Source organism: Phoca vitulina, unplaced genomic scaffold (genome assembly GCF_004348235.1).
Source record: "Phoca vitulina isolate PV1807 unplaced genomic scaffold, GSC_HSeal_1.0 scaffold6, whole genome shotgun sequence".
NCBI classification, from domain to species: domain Eukaryota; kingdom Metazoa; phylum Chordata; class Mammalia; order Carnivora; family Phocidae; genus Phoca; species Phoca vitulina.
The window spans coordinates 66,966,775-66,985,862 of NW_022589709.1; the positions used below are offsets into that span (position 1 = coordinate 66,966,775).

At 41.1% G+C, this 19,088-nt stretch overlaps 1 protein-coding gene across 1 annotated transcript in view; it reads left to right on the plus strand.

The window, feature by feature from the left end:
* Window positions 1-19,088, plus strand: part of ANKRD55 (ankyrin repeat domain 55) — a 91,287-nt gene that overhangs the window by 40,153 nt on the left and 32,046 nt on the right. The window contains exons 5-6 of the mRNA XM_032404401.1: window positions 1,710-1,819; window positions 11,911-11,971. Coding sequence (XP_032260292.1) covers window positions 1,710-1,819; window positions 11,911-11,971 — 171 coding nt within the window. The remainder of the gene's footprint in view (window positions 1-1,709; window positions 1,820-11,910; window positions 11,972-19,088) is intronic.

A 19,088-nucleotide genomic window follows, 5' to 3' on the forward strand; every position in this document is an offset into this window, starting at 1 on the left:
CTTTGTGCCTCCTTCCTCATTTGTAAAATGTAGTAAAAAATAATATCCTACATTTATCACAAGTGAAAGAGAAACACATGTGGAACCACCCAGCACATAGTGAAAAATGTACTTGTTGGTTCTGAATAGTGACCACTGGTTTCAAGTATATTCAGTGATTTTCTGATTTCTTTTCTGAAGAAAAAAAGAAAACCACATACACACAGTTCCAGGAAATGTTGCAAAATGATAAATATGTTTCAAACCCTCCCCCATCAGAAGATCTGTTTTCAAAAACTATAAAACTTAGGCAACTCTAAAATTTGCCCAGCATGCCTTTCTTTTGGGTTTCCTAGTCATATTTTTTCCTTTTAATTAGAGATCTTGATGACTTGGACATTAGCAACTAAAACCAGATTTAATACATTAGGAAACTATAACTCAAGACTGAACAACATTTGCTTCTACTTAAGACATATATTATCAGTCAACTCAAAACGATATTCAATATTAGAACCTATGAATGTGCTCTTACTGAAAGATTTTTTTCCAGAATTTCCAGAACCAAAAGGTTCTTTTCTTATTATCTTTCTTCTCCTTTCATTTAGTAACATTTTGATTTTCATTGCTTCCAGTATTGTGAGGGAAAATCAGTCATTCTCATCTGACTGGGTAGTCTTGAAGCTTAACTGTACAGGAATGGAGGAAGGTGGGAGAGAGAGTTATATATATTATTCTCATAATAATAGTTTCATCTACTTATATGTCTACTTATAATTGAATGAGTAACCCCAGTGGCTCTGGATGAATGTAGGAGGCACTCTCCTTAGCCAAACTTGGTTATCAGTAGAGTTGAGTCAGTTACTTAAAGTAATATAGAACAGAAAGGGAGGGAGGACTAGCTGTCCATTTTATCTGCCCTTTGAAATGAGAGATAGTGGGGAAATGACCCAGCTATAAGTGCTAACCAGGAAGGTGACAAGCATGAGGTGCAGTAATATCACTCTCAATCTGGAGGATCAGTAGACAGCAGGGAGTTTACATGAAGTTTCTTGGGGGAATTCATAGTGAGCGAAACACAACTATAGGGAACACTTAGAGGGTCCTGGTGATAGCCCCATATTCAGCATCAGAAAAATCATTCAACAAGACGGCAGGGGCCCAGCCATTGGATTAGGGCTCAGGTCAGGATTCTAGATATTGGGAGGAGACAGACTAGAATAAGCAAAATATTATCCTCGTGGTTACTAGAGGGGAACTTGGAAAAGTGGACCAAAGCTTGTTTATCAGATATAGATAAACTGAGGCACAGAGTGGAGACTGGAACTCAAGAATGACATAGGAGCCCAATTTTTGGAATTGGACCATGGCACCTGGGTCAGACCATTGACAAGCATGATTTGGAGCTAAGCCCATAGAATGAGAGGCTAGAGCTACCATGTGCCACATTTAGCCCTAGGAACTCAGTATAAAAGTGGAAAACAGCAAGTAAGAAATGGGAAATGGGAGACAGGGGAGAGAGTCTAGGAAACTCAGGAATCCACACCTCAAGACCTTCAGCCTTCTGTTGAAGTGCCTAAATTGAAGAGTTGTGATCCTTAACCACTTCAAATCAATAAAACATGGTTTTAGCCACACCGAAGAAGAAAGAGAAAGAAAATTGGAGAAAGTGTGTTGGTCTATGTTATACCAGGCTGTGTTATATAATGACAGTTGCTCTTGTATTTCAGGGTTGGCTGGAAGGCTGTGTGAGTCTGCTTAGAAATGGTGCCAAGCACAATATCCCAGATAAAAATGGCCGTCTGCCACTGCACGCTGCCACTGCTGAGCCCGATGTGAGGTAAGTAGCCAGGTTCACACAATGCTCACACTGGGAGGGACTTAGCTTAGATTAGAATGTAACTTAATCAACTCTCAGTGGTGAATAAAAACAAAACCTGTCCATTTTTTTTGAAGTTGTAGCAGACAGGACCACATTTCAGTCAGTCAAATTATCCCGGAAGAATCTTAAACTCTAGTCTCAACCCCCCCCCCCCCATTTCAGTAAAACCCTTTCCTCCTAATCTCTGATTTAAGAAATGCTATTTTTCATTATCTGAATTCATATATTCATTCAATCAGGCAGTTATTGATTCAATAACTGTTGAGTGCTTATCATGGACCAAGTGCTATTCTATGCCCTAGGGGTTCCCAGTAAGCACGACAGTGTATCTGACCCACAGAGTTTACATTCTAGTGAAGGAGCTAAGTGGCATACTAGTAAACAAATAAATAGGGTAATTTCAAAATAAATAGGATAATTTCAAATAGTGGGGAGGGGAGTGGAAAAGCACTGACTGGGCATAAAGATTCATGTCTGAAGTCAGAGTCATGCCAACATTCTTTTTTAAGATTTGTTTATTTATTTTAGAGAGAGAGAGTGAGTGGGGGAAGGGCAGAGGGAGAAGGAGAGAACTCCCAAGGAGACTCCCCACCGAGTGCGGAGCCTGACAAGGGGCTCATCCCAGGACACTGATATCATGAACTGAGCCAAAATCAAGAGTCAGACACTTAACTGATAGAGCCACCCAGGTGCCCCAGAGTCATGCCAACATTTATGGGTTGGAAGGAGGCAAGGGACCCAGCAAACTAGAGTGAGACAGGGAAATGAGTGGGTTAGAAAGAAAACCAGGCCTCTGAGCTGCTGGGAGCTGTATGAAGAAATATACTCAAAGAAGTTGGATGATCAAGAGGGTCACATTTTTGTAAGACAATTGAGCAAAAAAGGCAAAAGTTTTGTCCAGACCAAGTATAGCTTCCCCAATCCTCTGTGTCTAAAAGGCCTCAGTCTACAATCTTTCGAAAACCCCTTGGAGCACCTAATAACAGCATTTCCCACTGTGGTTTCAGCAACATTCTGGGCACTTCCTTAACCTCCGCAGCACAGAACGTGCCTCTGACAGGAATTTAGCATTCCCCAGAGCTAGGTGCAGGCCAGCACCACAGAGGGGCATTCTGGGAGCCTCAGCCTCTAGACCCTGTGTCCAGAACTAAAACTAAAGCTCTGTGGGGGTTCATGAGACCAAGGTTGAGAGGTAACAGGATTTCTTCATTTCATTCTGTTTTACACTAAAAGGGTTTGGGAAATTCCAGAACTAATCCCAACCAAGCATTGCCTCTTGTTATCATTGGATTATATCCAGGAATAATAAAGAACTAGGATTTACTCAAAGCCCAACAAAACAAGGAAGTTTAGAGAAGAAACAGCAAGCTCAGAACTAACAATCAATAGACATCATAAAGGGATGACTCCTTTTTGATGAATTGGGAAAAAGAAAGAATGACTTTTCTGGACAGCCCACAAAAATATTTAGTCACAAAATCACACTGTTTTCCCAAGAATAATCTTTAAAAAACTATATTTAAAAAATATCTTTAAGACTATTCTGCCTTGATTGGCTTTACTTGGTTCTACCTGCCTCACCCAGTGATCATTTTAAAATCTGCCTGATTCTGGAAGATATATGACTGCTTTTCTTATGGTGATTATAGGTTTTGTAACACATTAAACCCAAAGCTTTCATGTTTTAACACAGAAGAGCTTTGTCCAATGTAGGTATTCCTGGATTGGATGTGGCTCCCCTCCACGTGGTAACACAGGGATCTAAGTTTCTTCCATCTTGTGGCTCTACCATCCTCTAGGATCAAAGAATTCTCTTTGCTCAGCCTGGGAATGGGGAAAGAGTAATGTGGAGATGCCCCCCTTATTTCTTTAAAATCTCAGCCTTTGATACAATTCACTTCTGCTCACATTTTTTTAATAAGGACTAGTCATTTACCATACTGGTCCTATACCACACATGGGTATAAGGAGCACTTGGGAATATAGAATAGAATCCACCTCCTGGCAATGACTCCAATCCAAGAAAGGAGGTCATAAATTTTGGTGAAAGCTCTCTCTGTCATCATGCCATTGCACCTGAGGGGTGAACCAAGACTTTTCAGTCAAAATCACACTCAAGGTCAATTTGGTCAGACTCATCATCTCAAATCACTGCAGTAATAAATTGAACACCAATCCAACTGTACTTCCTCTTTCATGGACATATTAGTCTATTTCTTATTATGCCCAGCAGTGGCCCTAAATCTCCTAGGATTTACATTACATCACTATAACTGAGATAACACAGAGTTGTGGTTTCCCCTTTTCTTGATATTATACCTAATGACCCAACCACCACCTTCGGAAGAGTTGAAGCCAGAAAAATAAACATCCTTCTGTGTGCTGATGATACAGTTTTATTGTCCTAAATGGACACTTCGCTGATTCTGGAAGATAAAATCCTGCTTTAGTTATGATAATACTAGCTGTGGTAACTAGGAAAACCCAAAGGTTAAGATTAACTATTCCAAAACCATCATTTCTGGTAAATGTTCTCCAAAAATGAATTGGGTTAAACCTCAACAACTCATATAGCAAAGCAACTGGCTTTGTTACCTAGAGAACATTTAGAAACTAGCTTGCCTTAAAGAATTCCCTCTGGAATTACATTGCTTAAAATTAGATATTTTATCATTGTTTTATGAGAAAAGTTATGGCCATGTCAGGGTTTGATAGCATCTGCATTCAGTGTTTTAAGCAGAAAGCAGCCAAGCCAAGCTCTCTGGCACAAAAGTTGGCCTTCTTTCTTCCATTTGTTTGTGTGTCAGCATGAAATTGTAATTGTTTTCTGGAAAAAAAAAAAATTGGTCTGGCTTGTGGGTACTTCCTAATCCTACAGACACAATGCAGAAGGAGTGACCTTCCATTAGGCCATGCAAACCTGTTTGCTTAATTTTCCTAAGTGGATACAACTTTAGGCTGGTTCGGCTAACCACTACAGTATATAGGCCTGCATTTACAATGAGGAGGAAAAGGAGGACAAATAGCACTGATTATTTACCATGTTCAGAGCAAAGTTCTGAGTGCTTTCCATGTATTATCTCATCTAATCTTGACCACACCTTTATGTAATAGGTATCTCTATCCCCATTTTATAGATAAGAAAGCTGAGGCACTAAGAAGAAAATTTATTACCCAGTGTATGTGTGAGGATAAGTAACCTGCCCAGGGGACCTGCTAGGCTCCTAGGATCCACTGCTGTGGACTCTATAGAATGTATTTTAATGGCCACATTCTGTCATTAAGCCCTACCTTAAGAAGCTTTACAAAATTCCTTATTGTCTCATTGTCAGGAAATACTTTGTTTGTCACAGCATCAAAAAATGAGAAACCACAAAAAATATATCTACTAAAGGAGGAATTGCTGTGCTTCTCCTGATAGATTATTTATTTTTACTATGTGGACACTGTGACTTATGATTATGTTTTTCTCTCTGTATGTTTAAAAAACCCAAAGCCCAATTTGTGTCCCACCTTTGGAACACATATAGGACCATAATTGCATCGTCTTTATCCTGCCCTTGTTTTCTCTTTGTCTAGTTTCTTCACTTGTAATCTTGTTTTACTATATGTATCTGAAAACCACCTAAAATCCTTTTTGGATTGAGGTAAAGGGTGGCCAGGCATGCAAGCTCTGGAGTCAGATTGACTGGGTTTGAATCTGGTCCACTTCTTAATGACCATATTAACTTGTCAAGGCCCAGCTAGCTTTCTTTCCTAGAAAATATGAATAATACAGTATTTATCTCATAGTAAATAGGCAGAAGTAAATGAGAAAACATGTGAAAAGGACTGAACACTGTCAATCATCAGTGTTCAATAAGTGTTGGTGATAATGAGATGATAGTAGTGATGATCATGATGGAAGGTAGATAGAAATAAAGAAATACCATAGATCAATGCTAAAGAATGAATCCTGCTATTCCCACCTCATCAGTTCTCACCCCAGTGTTCTTTACCTTAGCACACACAGGTCCACAAAAAAATATGTTCATACATACAGGTGTGTTGGGGAGGAGGAGTTTCATCTACCTTTCAGAGTTCTTCTAGCTGGACTAAGTACCAAATTGACATGAGACACATTCACAGGAAAAACTAAAATTTTGTAGCATATGTACTGGGAATCCACACAGACATGGAAATTCCAGAGACAGTCAAGCAACATGAGACTTATCTAAGGAGAGGGGTTGGGGTCTGAGCATACAAAGGGGAGGAAGGCCATTAGAAGGAAGGTGAGAGGAGATGTTTGGAAAACAAAGATTGTGCTATTAGACAGGTGAGTTTCTTAGGTAAAAGGGAATCTCTGTTAATAGCTCACTTCCTGGTAGAGGCAGGCAGTTGAGAGGGAGCTAAAGAGCTTTTTCTGAGTCTACTGAGTTTTGATTGCTTTTAACTCAGAGTAATGTCCATGCCAAAGTAGACCATCTTGGGGTGGCCTGCCCTTGGCCCCTACAAGACTGTTGCTAGACTTTAGAATCCAATGAACATCAAACTCAACCATTCAGCTCCCCTGAAACTCCCTTTCCTACCTTGCTAGTGCACATTCATCTCTACTTGTCCCCTGATCCTAAACATATGTATGGGCCACATTATGTCCTTGTACTCAGGTATTCATACTCATTTTAAAATCTACTAACCCTTAGATTTCCAAATAGATGATCCTTCTACTCAGTGCTCAACTGGAGGTTATTTAGAGTGAAGCCTCAGACTGTAGCTGCTTATAAACAAGCCAAGGGGACACCTCAATTAGCCCTTTGCCCCCAGCAAGATTCTGTGATGGAAACAACTCATGAACAAACCAGCCAGTTCCAATACACAGCCTTAGCTAAGCTGCAGCTCAGTGGGGATTTAAGCTGATGCAGGAATAAGGGATTTATAATTATGAACACGAAAGCAAGTTGGTGGATAAAAGCAAAGGAGTGCAGGTTTTATCTCACTGTTCCCTTTCCTGCTTTGAACCCTCAGCTTCTCAGTAGGTCCACGTTTTCTTCCTTTCAGCTCTCCATGGCTTTTCTTGCTTCCTTGGCTTGGACATTCAGAGGGCACCAGTGTGAAAGAGGGGGCATGATCGTTAAGATGAAGCTCCAAAGAGAAAGGAGTTGTGTTTGTACAACGCTGCACATGCTAGCATTGGAAGGCGAGCGGCGATTTCTTCTGAAAGCAGCCACAGGGCTCTCTGAAAGTCTTTTTCATGGTCTCCATGGTTACTGGCAGATTCTTTTTTTTTTCCCTGCCAGAGTGCCTGCGGCTCTGCCTCTTTTCATGGCTCTTGATGACAGAGGGAGGAAGGAAATTATTTCTTTGGGGTCCTGTTCTCAAGGTACCAGGTGATATATTCTAACCTGTGGGTGGGTGTTATACTACGGGATACTCTTACATCGGTAGCTTTAGGAATAGGAAGACAGACAGCTAGCTTAGGGACCCTTTTCCCCAGTCATCACTGTGCTGGCCAGATTCAGGGCTGTGAGCCCAAGGAGCCAGCAAAACAGAGAAGCCCACAGAGCCAAGCTACCCCCACCCCAGCACACATCTAGCTGATCTCTCTCTGGCCTCCCAGTCACCTCATGGAGATAAGGGGATCCCCAAACATAAAGAGTGGAGCTTTTTAAAAAATTATTAAATTAGGGGTGCCTGAGTGGCTCAGTTGGTTAAAGTCCAACTCTTGGTTTTGGCTCAGGTCATGAGCTCAGAATCATGAGATCCAGCCTCACATGGGCTCTGTGCTGGGCATGGAGCCTGCTTGAGATTCTCTCTCTCTCCCTCCCTCTGCCTACCCGCCACACACACACTCTCTCTCTCTCTAAAAAAAAAAATTATTAAATTATAGAGAACTTATTACAGCATGTAAATGTCATTCTAAGTGCTTTGTATGTATTGACACACTTAAAATCACAACAGATCTTTAAGAAGTAGGTGTTATTAGGGGCACCTGGATGGCTCAGTCGGTTAATAGGCTGCCTCCGGCTCAGGTCATGATCCCGGGGTCCTGGGATCGAGCCCCACGTCCAGCTCCCTGCTCAGCGGAGAGCCTGCTTCTCCCTCTCCCTCTGCCTGCCACTCTGCCTACTTGTGCGCTCTCTCTCTCTCTGTCAAATAAATAAATAAAATCTTTAAAAAAAAAAAAGAAGAAGTAGGTGTTATTATTATTTCTATTTCAAAGATAAGAAAATATGGGCACTGAGAGTTTCCTAGCTTGCCTAAGTTTACTGGCTGGCTGGTAATGGAGCAGGGATTCTAATGGCCCCAGCATTTGTTGTCTTACCACCCACCACGCTACCTGTCTGGGAGTGCTCCTGCTGGGCATCTGCGCCTGCTGTCCTGCTACCTGGGATGAGGTAGGCTTTGCACTGCTTCCTAGAGAGTTGAGAACAGGACAGAGCTGGTGCTAATAGGAGACTAGGCTGGGGGTTGTGGGAGAAATACTCCTGAGCCACCTTCACACAGAACGAGAGCTCTGAGAAAACAAAACCAAGAAGTCTGTGAGTCCTCTGGTAATTAAGACAGATGTGGGACCAGCATCTGGCAGATGACCCCTGTACCATGGAACAGCACAGAAGCCCCAGGCTGGAAACCAAACACCTGCTTTCTAGTCCAGTCTGGATCACCACCACGGCAATGCATGATGGCCCTGCAAGCAAGGTAGGGGCTCATGTCATTTGCTCTCACAAAAAAAGAGAGAGAGAGAGCATACTTATCTGTAAATTTGTGTCCATCTTTGAAAATCGATGAATCTGAGACACTTAGGAATCAAACGGAATCAAGCAATATAGATTGGCATGTATCAATTGGTCATAAGAGGAAAGTCGTGGAATAATAGAGGGTAACTGTAGAAAGCTTCATGGAAGACTACTGAAAATTACCTAACAAGAGTTGGTAACAGAATTCCCCACTTCCACCTGCCCACCCCCCAAAACAGGAAAATGTTCCACCCCTAGGCCGGAGGGGCAAGGAAGGGAGCTGTTATTGGAACCTGCTGAGAGCCCTGGCTGGAGAGGAGGATCCACCTGGCAGGAGCCATGGCCTTTGGTAAAGAAAAGAAGTCATGGTCAGAAAAGGAAGTGGCTTCCCCCCTCTCTCCTGCCAGTTCTCCTGGCCAAACCCAGAAAGAAGTCAGGGGCAAGGGAGCCTGCACGATAAAGACATTGCAGGTCAATCTCAGAGCAGAACATTGAAGGGTAGCAAATAGATTTGAGAAGCAAATAGAGAAATATCCAGGTACAGGATTCATCCCATGACCCTGGCATCCCGAGGATGTGACAAGAGGTCTTGCTCTCCCCTCCCTCATTCCCATCTGGTCAGAGCCCGACTTCCTTCAGTGTGATCACTGCTCTGGAGCAGCCCCAGAAGATGCTGTCTGGCTACATATGATCTCAGTCTGCTCAGGGTTAGCCGAGGATAACCAGATTGGACCACAGCTGACCTCTTGCCTTTCCCTCCCACTATCCCCCCACACTTCAGACTAGAGATTAAACAATGGCCAGTAAAGAGATAGAAGAAAATCAGTTACTAGTTGCCTTCCAGCCTTATAAAGCAACTATAAGGGAAAATATATCCAGTAGTGAAATATAATTACCAAGATAAACACAGCGTTATCCACAAGTGCAATTATTTTTATAGCCTCATCCCACTAGATGGAGGAATTTTAGAATTCAGAAAGCTTGCATTTAGAGCCATTGTTCTTTTCAAGTCGGTGTACTAAGAGCTTTATGCCTGTTATGGTATTCAGTCCTTACCACCTGTTATCCCCATGCTGTTATCACCATGATAAACGTGAGGATACAGAAGCTCAGAGAGGTCACGCGGTAGTGAGGGCAGAATTAAATCACAGCATTATCCTGTCTCCCCAAAAGACAGTGATAAGACTAGATTTAAACCTTGGGCTTCCTGGTTATTTCACCTCCACGGCAAACAACCAGAAGGGCATCCCTAGTTAAGCTCTCTTTGTGTTACATTTACCACTAATGCAACACGATCAGTCCCACTTTCTTTTCTTCTATTGTAGGTAGCAATTTAACACTCAGGACTACATGTCACCTAAGCTGAGAAACAATGAAAATCTGACTGGGGGAAAGGCTAAACCATTTCATTTTTTCAAATACTTCTTCCAAAATTAATTTCCTTCACTGTCTCCCCATAGACATGCCTTTATCATCTTGATTGGGTATGTTAGATTGGTAGGGCTTCCGTAACAGAACTGCAAAGACCGGATGGCTTAAGCAACAAAAATCTATTTTTTCAAATTTCTGGAGGCTGGAAGTTCACGAGTGAGGTGCCAGAAGGGTTGGTTTTCTCTGAGTCTTCTGTCCTTGGCTTGCAGATAATCACCCGCTTGCTGCCTTTTTACATGGTCTTTCCTCTGTGAGCCCCTGCACCTGGTGTGTTTCTGTGGGCCCTAATCTCTTTTTCTGAGAACATCAGTCAAATTGGATTAGGACCCACCCTAATGGCTTCATTTTAACTTAATTACTCTTTAAAGGCTCAGTCTCCAAATACAGTCACATTCTGAAGCATTGGAGGTCAGAGCCATATGAATTTGGAGGTTGGGGGGGGACGACACAATTCAGTTCATAGCAATGAGTATCCATTGATTAATTTATTCAGTACCTTTCTCAGTGGTTTTCAGACCTGTTTACTAGAATTTCCTGAACAGCCCTTTTAAACTGTGAAAGCTGAGCTTCTATCCAGACCTACTGAGTCAGAAACCCTGAATATAGAATCCAGGTATTTGTGGTTTTTAAAAAATTTCCCCTGGAGATTCTGAGATGGAGCCAGGGTTAAAACTTCTAGGGTTGGGGCGCCTGGGTGGTTCAGTCGGTTAAGCGTCTGCCTTCAGCTCAGGTCATGATCCCAGGGTCCTGGGATCAAGCCCCACATTGGGCTCCTTGCTCATCAGGCGAATCTGTTTCTCCCTCTCCCTCCCCTCCGCTCATGCTCTCTCTCGCTCACTCTCTCTCTCAAATAAATAAATAAAATCTTAAAAAGAAAAAAAACACTTCTAGGGTTAAGTGTTCTAGAAATAACACTTGCTATGTTCCAGGCATGCTGTAAATACTGTATGCATTAACTCATTTAATCCTCACACTGAGCTATAAAGTAGGCACTTTTCATTAACTCCATTTTACAGATGAGGAAGCTTAGGCACAGAGAGGGTAAGATACTTGCCTGTGGTCACAAAGCTGGTCAGTAGCAGGGCTGGGATGTGAACCCGCACAGTCTGGCTCCAGATTCTGGGTCCCTAACCACTGCACTCAGCCACTTCTCTCACGGTGTTGACCGCCGTCAACCAAGTGTGGGACCCAACTGAGATAAAAACTTGAACTTGAGAATCACTGATAGTTGTTTCACACTGATTAGTGTCATTTCATGCTTAGATATTTGTATGTTTTGTAAAAAATAAGCGAAGTTGTAAATGCTGTCTCCTTATATAATCTATACATTTAAAAGACACGACCCGTGTACTGATGGTGAAGCAATTTGAAAGCATTGTATACAGTTATGTAAAAGAATAAAGAATAAGTACTAAAGGACTTTAGTTCTTCAATGCACGCATAGGTACACAGGTCTGGTGAATAAGATGAGCCTAAAGATTCACCTTCTCCTCAACATCCATCACCCATCCATACACTGGGGAGGGTATGTGCTATGGTGAGTGCTGTGAATTCTGTAAGACTGATGAATCACAGACCCTACCCCTGAAACAAATAATACATTATATATTAATAAAAAATAAAAAATTTTTAAAAATTAAAAAAAGATTCACCTTCTCCATGCCCTTTGTGCCCTAACCCCAGCCGAGGCACTGAGACAGAGAGGAGGTTGGAGGAGAAGAGAGAGAGGAATCCCCCCAGGTGCCTCCTCACAGATCACACTGTCTTCTTTTCTATGGCTCTTTCCCCTAGATAAACAGAAAGGGCCCATCTTCATTTGGAGGCCTTCAATGGACTGTCTTTCTAGCGTTATGTTCTCATACAGATTCTGTTCTTTTGAGCCTCTTCTATTTTTCTTCACAGGCTCCTAACAGTCTTGGTGCAACAGTCAAATCTCAGCGAGATTAATCACCAGGACAATGAGGTGAGCCTGCCCTCTCAAGGAACAGTTGGCCATTGCACCTGTCAGGGTAGAAGGAAGGGCTTTTCTCAACCGGCGCTTTCTCTCATAAAGGTTCAGGGAGGGGATGGGGCACATTTTGGGGTTCCTACCCGGAGAGGGGAGCTTGTGTCTCTACTCTTAACCCTCAGGCAGAAATTTATCCCCACCCTGGTTATGGGTAGCTTCTACTAGGGAAGGATTTCTTGCATTAAGTACTTAAGCATCTATCATACCACTGAAATTTTGTAATTTCCCTCTGGATATTGAGAAATAAATGTTGCTCTTTCCTGTCTTCTTGAGTCCCAGAAACATCAAGGGCAAGCTGTGGCTGCCATTGCTCTCCCTTTGAGAGAAAGATGACAGATTGAGGATAATTCCAGGCTCCATGCTCTGGAGGCCCACATCATTACTGCCAATGATCACAGTTGCTGTTTCCTTTATGTGGCAGAGACAACATAAGGCTTCCAAGAAGACAATACAGACTCTCAAGCAAAATTCCTGCAGGACTGTTACCAGATACCAGGCAGAGCTGCCCCAGAGTAGCTTAGGATCTTATTCTAGCTACTTAACTGTTTTAAAAAAAACAGGACTGATTATCATTACCCAGCCTGTTTTCTTTAACAAGCTTCTTTAAACCGATTTAAATACCTGGTTTTTAATGTTGTTGTTGTTTTAATATGATATGTGCTTGGTTTGGCTTCACTTTACTAAGAATGTCTGATAACCTTGAGAAAGCATGATAGCATTGAAAATGCATATGCATGAAAATCCCAAATTACACTGTTTTCAAGGAAGCCAGGTGGCCAGAGACAGCAGTGTACAAGGAAGTGCCCTATCCGGGGCTGGGCCCTCATCTTTCTCAAGCTTTCTGATTACAGGGTTCCTCCCAGCTGGCTTGGCATCAATGACCACACCGAAAAGCCCCTTCTTCACAACCTCAGTCTGAGGTTGGACACCACCGGACTCTGTGGTCACATGCTGTTTTCACTCCCCATGTCTTCAGTGGCTTAAAGCAAAACCCTCGGAACGAGGGGATTGCTCTGCTTTAAACTTCTGCTTTAAAAATGAGAACCAGCAATGAGAAAGCACTCTCTGACTACTCTGCCCATGGTATGAAAGCAGGGAGCTTGAGTGGTGCAGTTTTGTTTTGTTTTGTTTTTAAGATTTTATTTGTTTATTTGTCAGAGAGAGAGAGAGAGGGAGAGAGAGCACAAGCAGGGGGAGTGGGAGAGGGAGAAGCAGGCTCCTACCTGAGCAGGCAGCCCGACGTGGGACTTGATCCCAGGACCCCGGGATCATAGCCTGAGCCGAAGGCAGACGCTTAACCGACTGAGCCACCCAGGCATCCCAAGTGTTACAGTTTTTGCCAACTGATCACGAACTTCTGGAGTTTGGGAAAGTTGACAACCACTTCCTCTACCTCCACTCGTACCCTCACCCAGCAAAACTGGCGTTTCTTAGAAAGGGGGCAAATTCAGTCATTCCTACCCTAAAGCTTAACTCCTCTTATAGACCTCCAACTCCGTTCAGTCTTCAGCTAAAAGAACATCCTCCAGCAAAGTGATGGTTCCCTATTCTTCCCCACCCTGCAAGGCCCCTGGCTGCTGGGGACAGTGACATTAGACCCAGATCTTTCTAACAGTGGTAATTGTTACACTTTTCAGATAATATGTGCTAAATATTGGAAATGTCTCCAGTTCCTTCTCATGCAAAGTAACCTCTCAGAGGAGATTCCTCCCACTGTTAACACCAGCATTGTGACCCAGTGGCTTTTATGTGCAGAGAGCAGGACCTCAAAAAGGACACTTACTTCCAATGTTTTAGCTTCCTCTTTGGGACGTGTCACAGCACATCTGAAACCCATCTAAGTACTAGTGCTTGTCTATTTTAAAATATATATATATATATTATGTGTGTACACACACAGACAGAGCAATAATATACATATGATTGCTAGTATGAGTCAATCCGTATAAATTTATAAGGGCTAGAAGCTCTTTACAACTGGGAAATGAGGACAGTTCTGACATGGAAAGAACACAGCGAAGGCTCTTTTTCATTCACCACCTTGGTAGATTGCCTACATTGGGCTTCTCAATGTTCTGAACAAGCAATGGCCCGCTCTCCCCCTCCCTCAATCACTTTGCCAATGAGCTCCAAGCACAACGCAGTCTCCATTATATATGAGGGGATAACAGTTAAAGCATAGGCACATGCACACCCTGCATCTGCTAAATAACAGGAAGGAAAAAGATCAAAGGCAAAAGAAATGAGGGAAACAGTAAGTTAATGCTGCCAGTGAAGCATTAGGGTTTTCTAATACAAGAGGAAAGAGCAAGGCATACCTCTACATAGTCGGAATGAAATTATTTTCCAAGAGTAACAGAAGGATGAAGCTTATCACAGAAATGATGAAAGATTAAAGGATCCATTAGTAGAAATCTAACTTTATTAAGAGATAGATTAGATTATAAACTGAAACTACAGAATAGAGACAGGAAGAAAGAAAGCCTCTCTCCTCTAACTGTTGAAGTAAAATAAAACATGAGGTAGTACTTCGTATCAGGGAAATGATTTATCACTTTAGTAACTGTCCTGATCTGAGCTCAGTGACTTAAAACAATTTTTTTTGCATTATTAATTTTTACTTGTATAAGTAATATGTAAACACATTTGCTTTTTAAAATTTTAAATATTACAAGTAATGATAGTAAGTCCTTGATTACTTCCACCCTACCACCTTAGCCCCCAGGTAATCACTGTCTGATGTGTCTCCTTCCCAAAGTCTTCTGTATATTCACAGGCACTGTGGACTGTAACATAAAAGCTATCACCCTCCATATGTTGTTCTACAACTTTGGTTTCTCACCCAACAGTATGTCTTAGAGCTCTATTCATGTTGATACATATAGATCTGGCTTATTCCTTTTAATGGCTTCATGATGTTCCACACTATGAAAATACCTCCATTTATATTGGTATTCCCCTATGAACGTATATTTAGGTTGTCTCCAATTTTTCACCATGACAAACACTCCTCTAAAGACTGTTCTTATACAAGCCTCCTTGAGTATTTTACACAATCATTTCTCTAGAAACCAATATTGGGAACCAGGGTGTACATTTTTATTTTCAATACACACGACTGGTGCTTCTCCAAGATGGCTGTATCAATTTATAGCTCTACCTGCAGTTGAATAGTGTGCTGGTCATGTTTTCTTGTTGTTTTAATTTGCATTTCCCTGATAGCTAATGAGATTGAGTACCATTTCATAGACATAATGGCCATTTTTATATCTTCTTTTGTGACTTGCCTCTTTAGATTTTTTTGTCCATTCATTTATTGAGTTACTTTTTCATTTTTGTATGGATTCATAGTTTATTTTCTATTCTGAACATTAATCCTTTGCCTGCTGTTGGATTACAAATTGTTTTTCACAGTCCATTGCTCATTTTAGAACTGTCTGTGATGTCTTTTCTAGTACAAAAATTTTTAAATATGATATAATCAAAGTGATCATTCTTATTCCTTACTGCTTTTGCTTTTGATGTCTTTTTAAAGAAGGCCTTCCCTAACCCCACAAGACATAACTACATTATGCTAAGTTTTCTTGTAATTGTTCTGTTCTAATGATCTGTTTGTTTTTCCTGTTTCATTGACCACAGAGCTTAATTGTAAAGTGACTTATTTACAAGCTTTCAACACAGAGGGAAAGGCGAAATGGGTCAGATTGTCCTTTGTGCCTTTGTTCTTCTGGACCTCAGAGGAAATCACTGACATAGAGAGCGGCTGTCTATTGCAGTTACAGGGAGTTGACCAGTTGCTAAACTCCTGGAATCTAACCTCTCTTGCTCTCATTTTAGCTTTGACAGGAAGAGTGCTCCATCAAAAGGGGCTACAAACTAATGGCATCTGGTTTAGGACTGTTAATGCATTTATCCAGAGAAGCACTGTTTTTAATTGTATTTAGGATATATTGTTAATCCTATGTTGAATGCACATTCTGATATAAGTAGATTTTTGTGAGTGACCTGACAATCCAAACTTTCATTATAACAGTGCTCTGAGAAAATAAATCCAAGTTGCAAAACCAGATGTGAACCTTTGGATATAAATCTTAGCACTAAATTCACTTACAACATCCCTAAGACATAACCATAAGCAGAGACTGTGCACTGTCAAGGCAAAATCAATAGAAACAGTGCCTGACTCTAGAAATTATTTTACTTTACAGTTAGCAAAAGGTAAAATAATAAAGTAAAAATTTTTTAATGCTCCAGAATTTTTATCCTAAAAATGAACACCTTAAAATGGAGTAGAGTCACTGCTACTTAAGAACCCTCACCTTCTCCTTTCCCTGTGCATCTAGAGGCAGGCCATATCTTTTTTTTATTTTTGGATCCCTAGACTCTAGCTCAGTAACTTGCACATAGTAGAGCCCTCACCCCAAATATATACTTGTGTATATAGATAGAGAATTACTAAATTTAAAATCATTTTATTTTATTGGCCCTTTCTCTTTGTTTTGTTGACCCAATTCAGTTACCCATTTTATTTATCAGACTTGACTCTCCAGGTGACTTTTAATTATTGACAAAAATCTACTCTCAAAAAAATAAGATGTTATATCATTTGGGATCTTCAAAAAATGTGCTGTAGACTCTAGGCCAGGAGTCCTTGTCCATTTTTATGACATGGACACCTCTAGTGTGCTGGTGAAGCTGATGCATCCATCTGTAGAAAAATGTTTGAAACTACATAAAATAAAATACATAGGATTACAAAAGAAACCAGTTATTTTGAAAAACAGTTATCAAAATATTATAAAGATCAAATCTGTAATGGTGATATGCAAGCTTGCTTGTTAATGCATTAAGATTTAGTGGTGGGACAAATAACACTGTACTAGTGATGCATACAAACAATATTTTAAAATATCTGCCCTAATTAATGCAATACAAAAGTATCTGTGATTTATATCATTGGCAAAGTCACAGGTATTGTTAACAGTGGTTGCCTATATTCATATTTAAAGAAGATGCTAAATTTCAATTTGAAGTTAGTGACCATAAGGATGTAATTTATTTCTTTGATCTAAGCTCACACAAAGCCTGATTTCTATCCATGGCTAGAACCCCTGCTGCAGTGGATATTCCAAAAAAAGATCTTCCAAAAACATTTTGATCGACAAGTGGGATAATTGTAGGCCTCCCAGGGTGATCTACTTGGAATGGGAAAATTGTCATTTTATTCATTAAAAAATATTTACATACCTACCTTGTCTCACGTAGGCTTGATTCCTTCTCTAATAGTTCACAGTTTAGTGCAGAATGTAGATGCTCTGTTTAGTTGAAAAATAAATATAACAACTTAGGTCTCTATTCTCAAGGCTTTGCTTTAGAAATTTGCCCTTTTACTTCCATGGCCTGAGTTACTCTTCGTTGCTTTTCCTGTGTTAGTGTCTCATTTAAATTATAAAAGTCTCCACCCTAAAGATTTTTATGTTTTTGTTGGATACATTGTTTTTGTCATTATTACAGGGAGAGAGTGAGCATTTTTAAAGAATATCATCATTAGTAGCCATTCTTACTGTCCTAAAATCCAACATCTAATTATTTTTAGTCTTCAGTTATAATCTTTGGCTGTTATGATATACACAGCTTATACACAACTTATCCAGATGGGAAAACTCTAAAACAAAGACAATGAAATAATTTGTTAATCTTTGTGATCTATAATTCTAAAATATTTTCAAAATAAAAATTAAAGGAAATGGCTTTCATTCCTGCACTTCTAACCATCTATTTTTTTAAAAATCTTTTAAAGCACATCATTCATTCCTATTTTTTGTCTAGAGGAGACAACTTTTGTGAAGAGTAGTCATATGTGATTGGGAGATCAATAGTATGTGAATTTTTTTTTTTTTTATTTAAAGATTTTTATTTATTTATTTGAGAGAGGATGAGAGGAGAGAGAGAGCACATGAGAGGGGGGAGGGTCAGAGGGAGAAGCAGACTCCCTGCTGAGCAGGGAGCCCGATGCGGGACTCGATCCAGGGACTCCAGGATCATGACCTGAGCCGAAGGCAGTCGCTTAACCAACTGAGCCACCCAGGCGCCCTAGTATGTGAATTTTAAAACGTCAGCCAGAGGCGCACCTGGGTGGCTCAGTTGGTTAAGCATCTGCCTTCGGCTCAGGTCATGATCCTGGGGTCCTGGGATCGAGCCCCGCCGCATCGGGCTCCCTGCTCAGCAGGAAGCCTGCTTCTCCGTCTCCCACTCCCCCTGCTTGTGTTCCCTCTCTCACTGTCTCTCTCTGTCAAATAAATAAATAAAATCTTTTAAAATAAATAAATAAATAAATAAAATGTCAACCAGAGCCAAGCTGGACTTCTGTGAAATTCTAGATCCTTTAGAAGATCTAGATTCTCTGAAGGACCCAGAATTGTTTTTGCTGACCTCTCAGCACTTACTATAGTTTTATCCCCCAGGGCACCAAGTTGAGGGGTGCGGCAAATGCCTGGCCACGTCCCACATCTCTCTCTGTGCCTTTCAGTGTCTGCTAACGCCAGTCTACAGGTGCCATCCTGAGCACTTAACAGATTTCTGCTTCAGAAAACACAGAAGTTACAGTGGTTTTGGAAAAAAAAAAAGAGTTCTGAGGCATTGATAGGACTTGTAAGCCCTTAAATAAAATTTCAGTGACACAGGCTCAAGGCACAGAATTACTCATCTGTGTGAGAGCGCCTTTCCAAAGCAACCTGCTAGGCACCCAACAGTCATGACATACACTTAGTCCTTTCAGAAACCTTGAAATGGATTCAAAGCCAACTAAAACTGAACATTTCCGTTCGAAACATTTTGGAGACCTGTGCTCTTACGTGAATGTGAGTTCCTTTTTTAGTCTCAGAGCCAATACTTTTTGTTTTTCAAAAAAGTGGAGTTCTACTCTGAGCAGGGCCATCTGGGTGTTTGTTGCAACGTGTCTGCAAATGACTCCCAGATTTTCAGCCCTTCGATGCCTCAGAGGCCCAACTGAGTCCTCGGTGAAATTGCAGGGGGCAGCTGTTAGAAAAGGTCTCCACAGTTTGGACACAGA